Below are 18,104 nucleotides of genomic sequence, written 5' to 3'. Positions count from 1 at the left end.
GCGTGGCTGGACTCTGTAACCGTGCTGAGTTCAAAGCTGGGCAGGAAAACTTCCCCATTCTGAAGGTAGAGAATGTTCACATAGAGTTGGCTAGATGGCACATAAAACATGCTTTGTAGCAAGGGCACGCTCTATCCAACTCTATGAAGGGCCACTTTACACCTATACCCATGTGACTAAACATAATTTAGACACACCCCCTGCCTGAATTCCAAATGGCGCCTATTTAGTGCACTTAATAGGAGATAGTGTAGCTCAGTTGGTAGAGCATTTGTGCTCGCAATGCCAGCGTTGTGGGTTCAATTCCCACGAGGGACCAGTAAAACAAATATGAAAATGTAAACACTCACTACAGTAAGTTGCTCTGGATAAAAGCGTTTGCTTTAAAAAAAAAAAAAAAAGAAGCATTTTGGGGAAGCAGACATTGAATCGAATAAAATCCCTTCATTACTGCTACAATAACAGCAGAGTTCCATACTGAAAATACTGACAACATTTCCCAGCCAGCAAACCATTCTGACAATGTGAATAGACTGTCTCCTCCTGACTGTTTGATGCTGTGCGTCTCTTAGAGGGACACTGCGGGCGATGCGTCGGAATCTGCTCTGTTGAAATGTATTGAGCTCTCCTGCGGGTGTGTCCGCTCCATGAGAGAAAGAAACACCAAAGTGGGAGAGATACCCTTCAACTCGACCAACAAGTACCAGGTATATAATTACTACACAAACATATACATCAAAGAAACAACTGCAGAAACCAAAATGAATTTATTTGTTGTAAAAAAAACACATACAGAACTATCCAAGTCCTTTGAACCACCAAATATGTAATGACAGCAAAGATAAAAAGTTGAACATGTAAAAAACACTTCCCACTAATATATACTCTTATCTTCTACCATCTCTCTCCTTTTAAAGCTTTCCATTCATGAACAAGAGGACAATGAAAATGGCCACCTACTCGTTATGAAGGGAGCACCTGAAAGAATATTGGACCGGTATTTATTTACATCAAACCTGACTAACCAATGTGTCTCTCAATGTGTAGATACCAAAGAGTTGGATAGAGATATTTGGATATAGTGCTCAATGGTGCTGCCCATGCTGTCAAAGAAACCACTATGCCAAAGATACATAGCCCTCTATCCAACTCTATGGTAGATACATATTTTATTTGTCACATGCGCTGAATACCACTTTACAGTGACTTTACAGTGATCAGTGTGGCAGATCATACAGTGCCTTCAGAAAGTATTCACACCCCTTGACTTTTTCCACATTTTGTTGTGTTACGGCCTGAATTTAAAATGGATTAAATTACGATTATGTGTCATTGGTCTACACACAATACCTCATAATGGAATTACACCGAAATAAATATAAACGCAACATGCAACAATTTCAAAGATTTTTCTGAGTTACAGTTCATATAAGTAAATCAGTCAATTTAAATGAATTCATTAGGTCCTAATCTATGGACTTCACATGACTGGGAATACAGATATGCATCTGTTGGTCACAGATACCTTAAAAAAAACAGGTAGGGGCGTGGATCAGAAAACCAGTCAGTATCTGGCTGTGACCACCATTTGCCTCATGCAGCGTGACACATCTCCTTCGCATTGACTTGATCAGGCTGTTGATTGTGGCCTGTGGAATGTTGTCCCAATCCCCTTCAATGGCTGTGCGAAGTTGCTGGATATTGGCGGGAACTGGAACACGCTGTCGTATTGTGTTCATTGTCTGTAACTTATGCCTGCCCATACCATAACCCCACCGCCACCATGGGGCACCCTGTTCACATTGTTGACATCAGCAAATTACACGACGCACATGCTGTCTGCCATCTGTCTGGTACATTTGAAACCGGGATTCATCTGTGAATAGCACACTTCTCCAGTCTGCCAGTTGCCATCAAAGGAGAGTATTTTCCCACTGAAGTCGGTTACAACGCCGAACTGCAGTCAGGTCAAGACACTGGTGAGAACGACGACCACGTGGATGATCTTCCCTGAGACGGTTTCTGACAGTTTGTACAGAAATTCTTCAGTTGGCAAACGCACAGTGTCATCAGCTGTCCGGGTGGCTGGTCTCCGATGATCCCGCAGGTTAAGAAGCCAGATGTGGAGGTCCTGGGCTGATGTGGTTATATGTGGTTTGCGGTTGTGAGGCTGGTTGGATGCACTGCCAAGTTCTCTAAAACAATGTTGGAGGCGGCTTATGGTAGAAAAATGAACATTCAATTATCTGCCAATTGTACGCTCCATAAAAACGTATATATCTGTGGCATTGTGTTGTGTGACAAAACTGCACATTTTAGACTGGCCTTTTTTTGTCCACGGCACAAGGTGCACCTGTGTAATGATCATGCTATTTAATTAGCTTTTTGATATGCCACACCTGTCAGGTGAATGGATTATCTTGGCGAAGGAGACTTGCTCACTAACAGGGATGTAAACAAATTTGTGCACAACATTTGAGAGAAATAAGCTTGTTGTGCTTACGGAAAATTTCAGGGATCTTTTATTTCAGCTCATGAAGCATGGGACCAACACTTTACATGTTACGTTTACATTTTTGTTCAATGTATGTTTTTAGAAATGTTTACAAATTAATACTAAATGAAAAGCTGAAATGTCTTGAGTCAATAAGTGTTCAACCCCTTAGTTATGGCGATGCCTAAATAAGTAAAAATGTGCTTAACAAATTGCGTGGACTCACTCTGTGTGCAATAATAGTGTTTAACATGATTTTTGAATGACTACCTCTGTACCCCACACATACAATTATCTGTAAGGTCCCGCAGTCGAGCAGTGAATTTCAAACACAGATTCAACTACAAAGACAAGGGAGGTTTTTCATTGCCTCGTAAAGAAGGTCACCTATTGGTAGATGGATAAAACTAAAAAAAGCAAACGTTTAATATCCCTTTGAGCATGGTGAAGTTATTAATGACACTTTGGATGGTGTATCAATACACCCGGTCACTACAAAGATACAGCCGTCCTTCCTAACTCAGTTTCCGGAGAGGAAGGAAACCGCTCAGGGATTTCAGCATGAGGTCAATTGTGTCTTTAAAACAGTTACAGACTTTAACGGCTGTGATAGGAGAACACGGAGGATGGATCCACAACATTGTAGTTACTCCACAATACTAACCTAATTGACAGAGAAGGAAGCCTGTACAGAATAAAAAATATTCCAAAACATGCATCCTGTTTGCAATAAGGCACTAAAGTAAAACTGCAAAAAATGTGGCAAAGAAATTAACTTTATGTCCTGAATATAAAGTGTTATGTTTGGGGCAAATCCAACACATCACTGAGTACCACTCTTCATATTGTCAAGCATGGTGGTGGCTGCATCATGTTATGGATGTGCTTGTCATTGACAATGAATAGGGAGTTTTTTAGGATAAAAAGAAAAGGAATTTAGCTAAGCATAGTCAAAATCCTAGAGGAAAACTTGGTTCAGTCTGCTTTCCAACAGGCCCTGGGAGACAAATTCACTTTTCAGCAGAACAATAACCTAAAACACATGGCCAAATACATACTGTAGTTGCTTACCAAGATGACATTGAATGCTCCTGAGTGGCCTAGTTACAGTTTTGACTTAAATCGGCTTGAAAATCTATGACAAGACTTTAAAATGGCTGTCTAGCAATGATCAACAACCAACTTAACAGAGCCTGAATTTTTTTTAAATGTATATACTAATGTGCAAATATTGTACAATCCAGGCATGCAAAGCTCTTAGATTGTAATCACTGCCTAAGGTGATTCTAACATATTTTGACACAGGTGTTTGAATATTTATGTAAATTATATCTTTCTGTATTTAATTTTCATAAAATTTGCTAACATTTCTAAAAACACGTTTTCACTTTGTCATTATGGGGTATTGTGTTTAGATGGGAAATATTTGTATTTATTTAATCCATTTTGAATTCAGGCTGTAACACAACAACATGTGGAATAAGTCAAAAGGAATTAATTATTTCTGAAGGGACTGTATCTCACTGATTGACAGCAACAGGTGAATAATAACCGCTATTGTGCGTCTCTCAGGTGTAGCACCATCTTGATCCACGGCCAGGAGGTTCCAATGGACGCCAACTGGAACGAAGCTTTCCAGAGTGCCTATATGGAGCTGGGAGGGCTGGGAGAGAGAGTTCTAGGTACGTACACTACAGCACACAGGTTGAGTCCCAAATGGCACTATGTTTGCTCTATCCGGACCACACATGCCACCTGGCTATTATCTGTGCCTTTCCTCTTCACGTCCCATCTCCTGATCTGTTCCTTACATCTGTACCATCATAAACACTCAATAAAATACAAAAGAGCATCAGAATCTTGATCTCCTTCCACCCAAAAATTACAAAAATAAAAGAGTTCCTGTGTGTTTGTTGTGTTTCTCTCTCCATCAGGGTTCTGCCACTTGCCACTGTCTCCGGCCCAGTTCCCTCGGGGCTTCTCCTTTGACTGTGAGGAAGTCAACTTCCCTATAAAAGGGCTGTGCTTCGTTGGTCTCATGTCCATGATCGACCCTCCTCGCGCCGCCGTCCCCGACGCTGTGGGGAAATGCCGCTCCGCAGGGATTAAGGTGAGTGGCACAATAAACCAACCAACAAACCATTAAACCAACCACCTAATCAATAAACCAACCAACAAACCATTAAACCAACCACCTAATCAATAAACCAACCAACAAACCATTCAACCACCTAATCAATGAATCAATGAATCAATCAACAACCAACTAATTAATCAATTAATCAACCCACCAACTAATCAATTAATCAACCCACCAACTAATCAATTAATCAACCCACCAACTAATCAACCAACAACCAACTAATTAATCAATTCACCAACCAACCAACTAATTAATTAATTAATCAACCAATCAACCAATAAATAAATCCACCAACCAACCAACCAACTAACTACTTAATCAATTAATTAATCAATCAACCAACCAACCAACCAACTAATCAATTAATCAACTAACCAACAAATAAATTACTCAACCAACCAACTAATCAATTAATCAACCCACCAACTAATCAATCAATCAACCAACTAACCAACTAATCAATTAATCAACCAACAACCAACTAATTAATCAATTCACCAACCAACCAACTAATTAATTAATTAATCAACCAATCAACCAATAAATAAATCTACCAACCAACCAACTAACTACTTAATCAATTAATTAATCAACCAACCAACCAACTAATCAATTAATCAACTAACCAACAAATAAATTACTCAACCAACTAATCAATTAATCAACCAACAAATTAATCAATTCACCAACCAACCAACTAATCAATTAATCAACCAACTAATTAATCAACCAACCAATAAATAAATCAAACAACCAACTAACTACCTAATCAATTAATTAACCAACCAACCAACCAACCAACCAACCAACCAACCAACCAACCAACCAACCAACCAACCAACCAACCAACCAACCAACCAACCAACCAACCAACCAACCAACCAACCAACCAATAAATTAATCAACCAACCAACTAATCAATTAATCAACCAATCAATCAATTAACCAATCTAACAATCACAACAACAAAAAATACTTTCCCAAATTCCCAGGTTTTCCAGGTTGGAGGTTTCTTGGAATCAGGAGGGAGTAATTAGGAATCAGGAGGGAGTAATTAGGAATCAGGAGGGAGTAATTAGGAATCAGGAGGGAGTAATTAGGAATCAGGAGGGAGTAATTAGGAATCAGGAGGGAGTAATTAGGAATCAGGAGCGAGTAATTAGGAATCAGGAGGGAGTAATTAGGACTCAGGAGGGAGTAATTAGGAATCAGGAGGGAGTAATTAGGAATCAGGAGGGAGTAATTAGGACTCAGGAGGGAGTAATTAGGAATCAGGAGCGAGTAATTAGGAATCAGGAGGGAGTAATTAGGAATCAGGAGGGAGTAATTAGGAATCAGGAGGGAGTAATTAGGAATCAGGAGCGAGTAATTAGGAATCAGGAGGGAGTAATTAGGAATCAGGAGCGAGTAATTAGGAATCAGGAGCGAGTAATTAGGAATCAGGGGGGAGTAATTAGGAATCAGGAGGGAGTAATTAGGAATCAGGAGGGAGTAATTAGGAATCAGGAGGGAGTAATTAGGAATCAGGAGGGAGTAATTAGGACTCAGGAGGGAGTAATTAGGAATCAGGAGGGAGTAATTAGGAATCAGGAGGGAGTAATTAGGAATCAGGAGGGAGTAATTAGGAATCAGGAGCGAGTAATTAGGAATCAGGAGCGAGTAATTAGGAATCAGGAGGGAGTAATTAGGAATCAGGAGGGAGTAATTAGGACTCAGGAGGGAGTAATTAGGAATCAGGAGGGAGTAATTAGGACTCAGGAGGGAGTAATTAGGAATCAGGAGCGAGTAATTAGGAATCAGGAGCGAGTAATTAGGAATCAGGAGGGAGTAATTAGGAATCAGGAGGGAGTAATTAGGAATCAGGAGGGAGTAATTAGGAATCAGGAGGGAGTAATTAGGAATCAGGAGGGAGTAATTAGGAATCAGGAGGGAGTAATTAGGAATCAGGAGGGAGTAATTAGGAATCAGGAGGGAGTAATTAGGACTCAGGAGGGAGTAATTAGGAATCAGGAGGGAGTAATTAGGAGATTCGGGAATCCTCCAACTGGAATATCTGGAAAACCTGGGCATTTTGAGAGTTACTAGAGTAAAATAAAAATAGAAATGACATACTACATATGTATATATATTATCTCCTGGAAGTCTATAAATGAGCTAAACAAGGAACAAGCAGAAGTACAGTTCATGTGGTGAAAGGTATAGATGACATATGATGTGTTTATAGTTGTGATGATGTTTATGGTTCTCTATGCCGTCAGGTCGTCACGGTGACAGGTATAGATGACATATGATGTGTTTATAGTTGTGATGATGTTTATGATTCTCTATTCCGTCAGGTCGTCACGGGGACAGGTATAGATGACATATGACGTGTTTATAGTTGTGATGATGTTTATGATTCTCTATGCCGTCAGGTCGTCACGGTGACAGGTATAGATGACATATGACGTGTTTATATTTGTGATGATGTTTATGATTCTCTATGCCGTCAGGTCGTCACGGTGACAGGTATAGATGACATATGATGTGTTTATAGTTGTGATGATGTTTATGATTCTCTATGCCGTCAGGTCGTCACGGTGACAGCTATAGATGACATATGATGTGTTTATAGTTGTGATGATGTTTATGATTCTCTATGCCGTCAGGTCGTCACGGTGACAGGTATAGATGACATATGATGTGTTTATAGTTGTGATGATGTTTATGGTTCTCTATGCCGTCAGATTGTCACGGTGACAGGTATAGATGACATATGACGTCTTTATAGTTGTGATGATGTTTATGATTCTCTATGCCGTCAGGTCGTCACGGTGACAGGTATAGATGACATATGATGTGTTTATAGTTGTGATGATGTTTATGGTTCTCTATGCCGTCAGGTCGTCACGGTGACAGGTATAGATGACATATGATGTGTTTATAGTTGTGATGATGTTTATGATTCTCTATTCCGTCAGGTCGTCACGGTGACAGGTATAGATGACATATGATGTGTTTATAGTTGTGATGATGTTTATGATTCTCTATGCCGTCAGGTCGTCACGGTGACAGGTATAGATGACATATGACGTGTTTATAGTTGTGATGATGTTTATGGTTCTCTATGCCGTCAGGTCGTCACGGTGACAGGTATAGATGACATATGATGTGTTTATAGTTGTGATGATGCTTATGATTCTCTATGCCGTCAGGTTGTCACGGTGACAGGTATAGATGACATATGATGTGTTTATAGTTGTGATGATGTTTATGGTTCTCTATGCCGTCAGGTCGTCACGGTGACAGGTATAGATGACATATGATGTGTTTATAGTTGTGATGATGTTTATGGTTCTCTATGCCGTCAGGTCGTCACGGTGACAGGTATAGATGACATATGATGTGTTTATAGTTGTGATGATGTTTATGGTTCTCTATGCCATCAGGTCGTCACGGTGACAGGTATAGTTGACATATGATGTGTTTATAGTTGTGATGATGTTTATGATTCTCTATGCCGTCAGGTCGTCACGGTGACAGGTATAGATGACATATGATGTGTTTATAGTTGTGATGATGTTTATGATTCTCTATGCCGTCAGGTCATCATGGTGACTGGCGACCATCCCATCACTGCCAAAGCCATCGCTAAAGGCGTGGGCATCATCTCCGAGGGCAACGAGACTGTGGAGGACATCGCTGAAAGACTGAATATTCCCCTGAGTCAAGTCAACCCCAGGTGTTTGTACATGCGTGTGTGTGTGTGTGTGTGTGTGTGTGTATGTGTGTGTGTGTATGTATGTATGTGTGTGTGTGTGTGTGTGTGTGTGTATGTATGACTTTCCACGTCTGCGCATGTGTGTTGTTCTCATATGTCATTACATTTTTGCGTCTGTTTTTTTTACCGTGCCACATATGCCAAACTTGACAAATGCGACCATGAAAGAAGACCACAATGGAAATAAGCTGTTTACTTTTCTGTGTTTATCCTAGATTATCCTTAATCACGTGCATAATGTTATATGTGTACCTTGTTTTACATTTTTAAATAAACGAAAAGAAAAAAAAACACTGTTGGCTTGTATCTGTGTCTCTCTTCCAGAGAGTGTGTGTGTGCCTGTGTGTGTGCGTGCGTCCGTGCATATGTGAGCGCTTGTGTGTGTGACTGTTCACGCCTGTGTGTGTGTGTGTGTATCTGTGTATTTGTGTGGTTTTTCACTGGGGGCCTGGTGTCTGTGTGTCTCTTCCAGGGATGCCAAGGCCTGTGTGGTGCATGGAGGGGACCTGAAGGACATGAGCGCAGAGTACCTGGATGACCTACTCAGGAATCACACGGAGATAGTGTTCGCCCGCACATCACCTCAGCAGAAACTCATCATCGTAGAGGGCTGCCAGAGAACGGTGAAAGGATGTCTGTGTGTGTATGCGCTTGTGTGTGTTTGAGTCTCTATAATTAAAGCATGAGTCAGGGATTCTCAATCTATTCTCCTGTGCAGTTAGATACTGGGAAGCTATTATCCCTATAGAAAAATATTTGATGGGAAAACTGTCCCAAAATTGACATACCATAAAACTTACACTACCGTTCAAAAGTTTAGGGTCACTTAGAAATGTCTTTGTTTTTGAAAGAAAAAGCAAAAAAAATTGATCAGAAATACAGTGTAGACATGGTTAATGTTGTAAATTACTATTGTAGTTGGAAACTGCAGATTTTTTATGGAATATCTACATAGGTGTACAGAGGCCCATTATCAGCAACCATCACTCCTGTGTTCCAAAGGCACGTTGTGTTAGCTAATCCAAGTTTATAATTTTAAAAGGCTAATTGACCATTAGAAAACCCTTTAGCAATTATGTTAGCACAGCTGATAACTGTTGTTCTGATTAAAGAAGCAATAAAACTGGCCTTCTTTAGACTAGTTGAGTATCTGGAGCATCAGCATTTGTGGGTTCGATTACAGGCTCAAAATGGCCAGAAACAAAGAATTTTCTTCTGAAACTCGTCAGTCTATTCTTGTTCTAAGAAATGAAGGCTATTCCATGCTGTGTACTACTCCCTTCACAGAACAGCGCAAACTGGCTCTAACCAGAATAGAAAGACGAGTGGGAGGCCCCGGTGCACAACTGAGCAAGAGGACAAGTACATTAGAGTGTCTAGTTTGAGAAACAGACGGCTCACAAGTCCTCAACTGGCAGCTTTATTAAATAGTACCCGCAAAACACCATTCTCAACGTCAACAGTGAAGAGGCGACTCCGGGATGCTGGCCTTCTAGGCAGAGTTCCTCTGTCCAGTGTCTGTGTTCTTTTGCCCATCTTAATCTTTTATTTTTATTGGCCAGTCTGCGATACGGCTTTTTCTTTGCAACTCTGCCTGGAAGTCCAGCATCCCGGAGTCGCTGCTTCACTGTTGACGTTGAGACTGGTGTCTGGTCTTATTTACTGACTCTGAATTCTCTTGTTCTAGGGGGCAATCGTGGCGGTTACTGGGGACGGAGTGAACGACTCGCCTGCCCTGAAGAAGGCTGACATTGGGGTTGCTATGGGGATTGCAGGGTCTGACGTTTCCAAGCAGGCTGCAGACATGATCCTCCTGGATGACAATTTCGCATCTATTGTCACAGGAGTGGAGGAAGGTAAGAAAGGAAGGAAGGAAGGAAAGAAAGAAAGAAAGAAGGAAAGAAGGAAGAAAGAAAGTGAAAAAACGTAATCTATCTGTTCTTCTTAAATCCCAAACAGGTCGTCTGATCTTTGATAACTTGAAGAAGTCTATCGCCTACACACTGACAAGTAACATTCCAGAGATCAGCCCCTTCCTCCTCTTCATCATTGCCAGCATTCCCCTTCCCCTGGGCACCGTCACCATCCTCTGTATCGACTTGGGCACAGACATGGTGAGGACCCGCCTTACTGACTGGAAAACCTGCACACTGAAATAGTCTTTGGGGCGGTTTCCCAGACACAGATTAAGCATTAGTCTTGGACTTTAAAGCTCAATGGAGGATCACCATTGAAAGTGCTTTTTAGTCCAGGACTACTTAATCGGTCCTTGGTTCTTTAGCAGTTCATTTGTTTGAACTTTTCTTCTGCTGCTAAATAACATTACATCTTAAAAACTATTTCAGTGAGTGCAGGTTTCCCTTTTCCACTTTATATGCACAGGTCATATTTCTACTTCTCGACACTCAGTCACAAGCAGACATTCTCTCAGCTTGATCGTACATTACCTTTCAATCTATAACTCACCACTACCCTGCCCTGGGTCAGAGTGAGAGCTACTAAATCTTGTAAAGCAAACTGGATTTGTATCCACTGCTGTGAGGACTCTAGTGTCACACTGGGTTATGTCCATTTTCCACTTCAACTCACACATTGCCCTGTTGTTGCCTCACTGGTAATACCTTCAACCAATAGTCAAGGCTTTTTCTTATTACGGAACCTATAACTTTGTCACATTGTTCTGTCTGTCACACATTGTTCTGTCTGTCATACATAAATTCCCTCTCGCTCTCTCTCTCCCTCTCTCCATCTCTATTCTTTAACTCCCTCTCCTCTCACCCCTATCTCTGGTTACAGGTTCCTGCTATCTCATTGGCCTATGAGACGGCTGAGAGTGACATTATGAAGCGTCAGCCCAGGTGCCCAAAGACAGACAAGCTGGTGAACGACAGACTGATCAGCATGGCCTACGGACAGATAGGTCAGAATACCTGACAGGCTCATCCATGTTTCTGTGGCCTAAAATTGAACCCATTTATGGGCCCTAGTCAGAAGTAGTGCAATATATAGGGAATAGGGCTCCATTTGGGATGCTAGCCTTGTGTCTGTCCACCACAGAACTAAAGCACACATCAATGTTTGCACATAAGTATTATGATGTACTGTTACAAATTATTTTGTGTACATCCTAAATGGTACACTATTCCCTATATAGTGCACTACTTTTGACCAGGGCCCATAGTGGTAGTGGTCAGAAGTAGTGCACCAAATAGAGAATAGGTTGCCACTTGGGACGCACATTTGTCTTTTTATACTTTGTCTTTTTTCCCTCTGTTGTTCATGCCAGTTATTGAAACAGGTATTATATTGTGTGGATGGACTTGTCTCAATCTCTCTCCAGGTATGATTCAGGCTCTGGCTGGTTTTTTCACCTACTTTGTGATCCTGGCTGAGAATGGCTTCTGGCCAGAGACCCTGCTGGGCATCCGTCTGAAATGGGACGACCGTGCTAACAACGAGGTGGAGGACAGCTATGGACAGCAATGGGTGAGACTGAGAGGGTTTAACATATCCATATAGTCAGTAGCTATATTTATCAGATCCACAGCAATGTTTTTTAGAAAGTAAACTCGCACACCTTGACATACTACTGTCATAAATACAAAATACAAAAGTATAGTCAATACAAAATCTAAACTGTTGGAAGCATCAAGAGTTCACATATTGGTCCTAAACACTGTTGCTTCTGTCTGTAAAAGTATAGGTTAATTCTTCTACGCTGTCACAACGTTAGTATGTGTTTCTTTTTAGTCACAACTACAACAGGTTTTCAATTGTAAGTACACTAGGACGTGTTTTCCTTTCACAGACCTACGAGCAACGGAAGATCATTGAGTTCACGTGTCACACCTCGTTCTTTGTGAGCATCGTGGTGGTGCAGTGGGCCGATGTGATTATCTGCAAGACCAGGAGGAACTCTGTCTTTCAGCAGGGCATGAAGTGGGTGGAAAAGTCTCAAATGGCACACTAGTGCACTGCCCATTGGACTCTGGTCAAAAGTAGTGTACTGTTGTATATGGGGAATAGGATTTTTTACTTTGTATAAGTATGTACTGTATTTATCCAGGCTGTATCACAACCGGCCGTGATTGGAAGTCCCATAGGGCGGCGCACATTGTAAATAAGAATTTGTTCTTAACTGACTTCCCTAGTTAAATAAAGGTTAAATAAATTTAAAAAATATATATTTTAATTTGTTAAAACTCTAAATGTGTCTTGGCCAACTCTGCCATCTCCATTTCCTCAACAGGAATCGTATCCTGATCTTCGGCCTGTTTGCTGAGACAGCTTTGGCTGCATTTTTATCCTACTGCCCAGGAATGGACATCGCTCTCCGCATGTATCCCCTGAAGTCAGTACCACACACCACCCTAAACACAAGGATATCCCATCCCCGATACCCCGTGTCTTTAATTCTACCCCCAAGTCCCTCGCACGCTTTTCTCATATCACACCCTCAACTCTGTGGATTTTACAATGAACTGTATCCTCTGAAGTCAGTACGACACACGTCTCCACTCTGCAATACCCCAAACACTCCTAAAACAAGTCCCTCACACGCCTTGCTCAGATCACACCCTCATATTATCTCAAGGATTCAGCATGTACCTGAATAGATTTTACAATGAACTCCATCAAACACTCCTCCCTGATTTCTCTCTCTCCCTCTCTGTCTCTCTCTATCTCTCTCTCCCGCTCTGTCTCCCTCTCTGTCTCCCTCTCCCTATCTCTCCTTCAGGGTCTCCTGGTGGTTCTGTGCCCTCCCCTACAGTCTTCTCATCTTCATCTACGATGAGGTCCGCAAGCTCATCATCAGGAGGTATCCTGGAGGTGGGTGACATAGTGACATAGAATGACATAGAGAGAGGGACACAGAGAGTCACAGAAGATTCCAGTTGTCTGTCACCGAGTGTCTGTTCTGTAAGGAAGAGACTAATAAGAGAGATTCACAAAAGATCATTCATCATGACAGTTATTTGCTCCATGTTAATCAGTCATGTTAATAATCATATTGATGTGTTGGGGATCAGAGAGTCACTGAGTTAAAAGGGTTTTGTCATATTAAAGCACTAAGGGGAAGAGATAATGGTATGTAATGATGACTAATCCAATCATTCTTGTCTGACGCATTTTAATCTTTCTCTGTTACAGGTTGGGTGGAACTGGAGACATATTACTAACCTTCAGAAAAGTATTATTGTGAGTCTGAATTTCTGTGAGTCTGTGTGTATGTGAATGAGTGAGTACGTGTGTATGCAAGGTCTAGCTAAGCAAAGAACAGCAAAACTACCTTACAATTTGCATTTTTGTCTTTGAAAATAACAAACAAGCCTACATAATCAGCCTACATTACCACTGGAAATCAGCCTACATTACCACTGAAAATCAGCCTACATTACCACTGGAAATCAGCCTACATTACCACTGAAAATCAGCCTACATTACCACTGGAAATCAGCCTACATTACCACTGGAAATCAGCCTACATTACCACTGGAAATCAGCCTACATTACCACTCATAATCAGCCTACATTACCACTGAAAATCAGCCTACATTACCACTGGAAATCAGCCTACATTACCACTGGAAATCAGCCTACATTACCACTGAAAATCAGCCTACATTACCACTGAAAATCAGCCTACATTACCACTGGAAATCAGCCTACATTACCACTGGAAATCAGCCTACATTACCACTGGAAATCAGCCTACATTACCACTGAAAATCAGCCTACATTACCACTGAAAATCAGCCTACATTACCACTGGAAATCAGCCTACATTACCACTGAAAATCAGCCTACATTACCACTGAAAATAAGCCTATATTACCACTGTAAATGCTGCTAGTGTGTGTGTGTGTGTGTGTGTGTGTGTGTGTGTGTGTGTGTGTGTGTGTGTGTGTGTGTGTGTGCGTGCGTGCGTGCGTGCGTGCGTGCGTGCGTGCGTGCGTGCGTGCGTGCGTGCGTGCGTGTACACTAAGTGTACAAAACATTAGGAACACCTTCCTAATATTGAGTTGCACCCCCTTTTACCCTCAGTACAGCCTCAATTATTCAGGGCATGGACTCTACAAGGTATCGAAAGCGTTCCACAGGGATGTTGGCCCATGTTGACTCCAATGCTTCCCACAGTTGTGTCAAGTTGGCTGGATGTCCTTTGGGTGGTGGAACATTCTTGATGCACACGGGAAACTGTTGAGCGTGAAAACCCCAGCAGCGTTGCAGTTCTTGACACAAACCGGTGTGACTGGCACCTACTACCATACGCTGTTTAAAGGCACTTAAATGATTTGTCTTGTCCATTCACCCTCAATGGCACACATACACAATCCATGTCTCAAATGTCTCAAGGCTTAACAATCGTTCTTTAACCTGTCTCCTCACCTTCATCTACACTGATTGAAGTCAATTTAACAAGTGACATTAATAAGGGATCATAGCTTTAACATGGATTCACCTGGTCATTCTATGTCATGGAAAGAGCAGGTGTTCATAATGTTTTGTATACTCAGAGTATGTGTGTTTTTACATTATGTGTGTGTGCTTTGTGTTTGTCCGTCAGACAATTGGTCTGTTATTGCAAGGAGCAGTACACCATTCTGGTTATCATAGAGAATACTGCTGCAAAGAAAGCCTGTAATTGTGATTGATATTACTGAGTTTTGACAATAACTACACTGGAAGGACTTTCCAAAACCCAAATGTCAAACAAACAAGATGTTGCAAAACGGCTGTAGCATAAAAATGTACCCTAAATAGCTTTTTGCTTCACCAAATAAAATGTACTTCAAAAGCAAAACATGAATTGCATCAATCATCAGTCCTGAAGGCTAGGGTTCCGTTCCAAATGGCACCCTATCCCATACACAGTGCACTACTTTTGACCAGAGCCATATGGGCACTGGTCAAACGTAGTGCCCTATACAGGGAATATAGGGTACCATTGGGACACACGAAATGAGAGATGAGGTGTTGTGTGAAAATAAATTGCTCTGAAATGTGTCTCGATATGAAATAAAGTTAATCTGAACAAAGCGGTTGATGATGTTTGTCCTTTTTTGTAACCTATTACCAAATATATTATTACAACATTAGTACTATTAGGTCATGAATGATAAGCGCATCCACTACCTAGGTCAATACACAGCCTGTATGACCTTAGCCCTTGATCATGACTCTCAGTTCCATTACATCACACATAAGAGTCTTTGGACGAAGGCGTCTTTTGTTGAGCAGCGACGCTCTGTCTGAACATTAACACACACCGTTTGACGTACGGTTTTGGTAGCATAACGACCTTATCTTTCATATCAGGGAGAATTTTTTTTAAATCTCAAGGTTAAATTGATACACACCTTTATGGGGTTAGTGTTCCCATACGGCCATATCTCCATGTTAAAGCGCTTGTTTATGGAAGACAGAGGGGACTACACTGCATCCGGATGTTACAGCGCTTGTTTATGGAAGACAGAGGGGACTACACTGCATCCGGATGTTACAGCGCTTGTTTATGGAAGACAGAGGGGACTACACTGCATCCGGATGTTACAGCGCTTGTTTATGGAAGACAGAGTGGACTACACTGCATCCGGATGTTACAGCGCTTGTTTATGGAAGACAGAGGGGACTACACTGCATCCGGATGTTACAGCGCTTGTTTATGGAAGACAGAGGGGACTACACTGCATCCGGATGTTACAGCGCTTGTTTATGGAAGACAGAGTGGACTACACTGCATCCGGATGTTACAGCGCTTGTTTATGGAAGACAGAGGGGACTACACTGCATCCGGATGTTCCACGCTTGTTTATGGAAGACAGAGTGGACTACACTGCATCCGGATGTTACAGCGCTTGTTTATGGAAGACAGAGTGGACTACACTGCATCCGGAAAGTATTCAGACCCCTTAAATTTTTCCACATTTTGTTATGTTACAGCCTTTTTCTACAATTGATTAAATTATTATGTTCCTTCGTCAATCTACACACAATACCTCAATTACAAAGAAAAAACAGGTTTTATACATTTTTGCAAATTTATAAAATAAAAAAAAACGGAAATATCATATTTACATAAATATTCAGACCCTTTACTCAGTACTCGGTTGAATCACCTTTGGCAACGATTACAGCCTTGAGTCTTCTTGGGTATGACATTACAGACTGGGCACACCTGTATTTGGGGAGTTTCTCCCATTCTTCTCTGCAGATCCTCTCAAGCTCTGTCAGGTTGGATGGGGAGCGTCAATGCACAGCTATTTTCAGATCTCTCCAGAGATGTTCGATCGGGTTCAAGTCCGGGCTCTGGCTGGGCCACTCAAGTACATTCAGAGACTTGTCCCGAAGCCACTCCTGCGTTGTCTTGGCTGTGTGCTTTGGGTTGTTGTCCTGTTGGAAGGTGAACCTTCACCCCAGTCTAAGGTCCTGAGCACTCTGGAGCAAGTTTTCATCAAGGATCTCTCTATACCTTGCTCCAGTCATCTTTCCCTCTATACTGACTAGTCTCTCAGTCTCTGCCACTGAAAAACATCCCTACAGCATGATGCTGCCACCACCATGCTTCACCGTAGGGATGGTGCCAGGTTTCCTCCAGATGTGATGCTTGGCATTCAGGCCAAAGAGTTTAATCTTGGTTTCATCAGACCAGAGAATCTTGTTTCGCATAGTCTGAGTCCTTTAGGTGCCTTTTGGCAAACTCCAAGCAGGCTTTCATGTGCCTTTTGCTGAGGAGTTGCTTCCATCTGGCAACTCTACCATAAAGGCCTGATTGGGGGAGTGCTGCAGAGATGGTTGTCCTTCTGGAAGGTTCTTTCATCTCCACAGAGGAACTCTGGAGCTCTGTCAGAGTGACCATCGGGTTCTTGGTCACCACCCTGACCAAGTCCCTTCTCCCCTGATTGCTCAGTTTGGCCTGGTGGCCAGCTCTAGGAAGTGTCTTGGTGGTTCCAAACTTCTTCCATTTAAGAATTATGGAGGCCACTGTGTTCTTGGGGACCTTCAATGCTGCAGAAATGTTTTGTTACCCTTTCCCAGATCTGTGCCTTGACACAATCCTGTTTCGGAGCTCTACGGACAATTCCTTCGATCTCATGGCTTGGTTTTTGCTCTGACATACACTGTCAATTGTTGGACCTTATATACACTGTAGACCAGGTGTGTGCCTTTCCACATTTTAAATTTTCAATACATTTTCAAAAATGTTGAAAAACCTTTTTTGCTTTGTAATTATGGGGTATTGTGTGTATATTGATGAGGACATTTTTATTTATTTAATCCGTTTAAGGCTGTAACGTAACAAAATGTAGAAAAAGTCAAGGGGTCTGAATACTTTCCGAATGAACTGTACCTGTGCTAATTAGCTATCTGCGTCTCCGAACACCTGTATTGTCACTGAAAAATACTGTTGCTTGCAACTGTGATAAATACCACTATAAACATTGTATGCAGTGTATTTAGCATTTGTGAAATTATTTTGATGTGATATGAAAGTAGAGGGATTTATGTTGCTAGAACTGTACCACAATTGGGGAGGCAGGTAGCCTTGGTGCGTTGGACTAGTAACCGAAAGTTTGCAAGATGGAATCCCCAAGCTGACAAGGTAAAATCTGTCGTTCTGCCCCTGAACAAAGAAGTTAACTCACTGTTCCTAGGCTGTCATTGAAAATAAGAAGTTGTTCTTAACTGACTTGCCTAGTTAAATA

At 41.7% G+C, this 18,104-nt stretch overlaps 1 protein-coding gene across 1 annotated transcript in view; it reads left to right on the top strand.

Annotated features, from left to right (window-relative positions):
- The window catches only part of atp1a2a (ATPase Na+/K+ transporting subunit alpha 2a), a 28,028-nt gene extending 14,451 nt beyond the window's left edge, over window positions 1-13,577 (top strand). Inside the window, exons 10-24 of the mRNA XM_039003559.1 lie at window positions 1-65; window positions 573-707; window positions 918-997; window positions 4,067-4,176; window positions 4,429-4,604; window positions 8,222-8,358; window positions 8,870-9,020; window positions 10,085-10,253; window positions 10,357-10,511; window positions 11,194-11,317; window positions 11,738-11,883; window positions 12,206-12,336; window positions 12,647-12,748; window positions 13,136-13,227; window positions 13,549-13,577. The exon at window positions 1-65 is cut by the window's left edge and continues 45 nt beyond it. Coding sequence (XP_038859487.1) covers window positions 1-65; window positions 573-707; window positions 918-997; window positions 4,067-4,176; window positions 4,429-4,604; window positions 8,222-8,358; window positions 8,870-9,020; window positions 10,085-10,253; window positions 10,357-10,511; window positions 11,194-11,317; window positions 11,738-11,883; window positions 12,206-12,336; window positions 12,647-12,748; window positions 13,136-13,227; window positions 13,549-13,577 — 1,802 coding nt within the window. The remainder of the gene's footprint in view (window positions 66-572; window positions 708-917; window positions 998-4,066; window positions 4,177-4,428; window positions 4,605-8,221; window positions 8,359-8,869; window positions 9,021-10,084; window positions 10,254-10,356; window positions 10,512-11,193; window positions 11,318-11,737; window positions 11,884-12,205; window positions 12,337-12,646; window positions 12,749-13,135; window positions 13,228-13,548) is intronic.
- The last annotated feature ends 4,527 nt before the right edge of the window (window positions 13,578-18,104 follow it).

Source organism: Salvelinus namaycush, chromosome 11, assembly GCF_016432855.1.
Source record: "Salvelinus namaycush isolate Seneca chromosome 11, SaNama_1.0, whole genome shotgun sequence".
NCBI lineage: Eukaryota > Metazoa > Chordata > Actinopteri > Salmoniformes > Salmonidae > Salvelinus > Salvelinus namaycush.
Note: the sequence above shows the minus strand (reverse complement) of the source record. Positions and strands in the feature narration are given on the sequence as shown.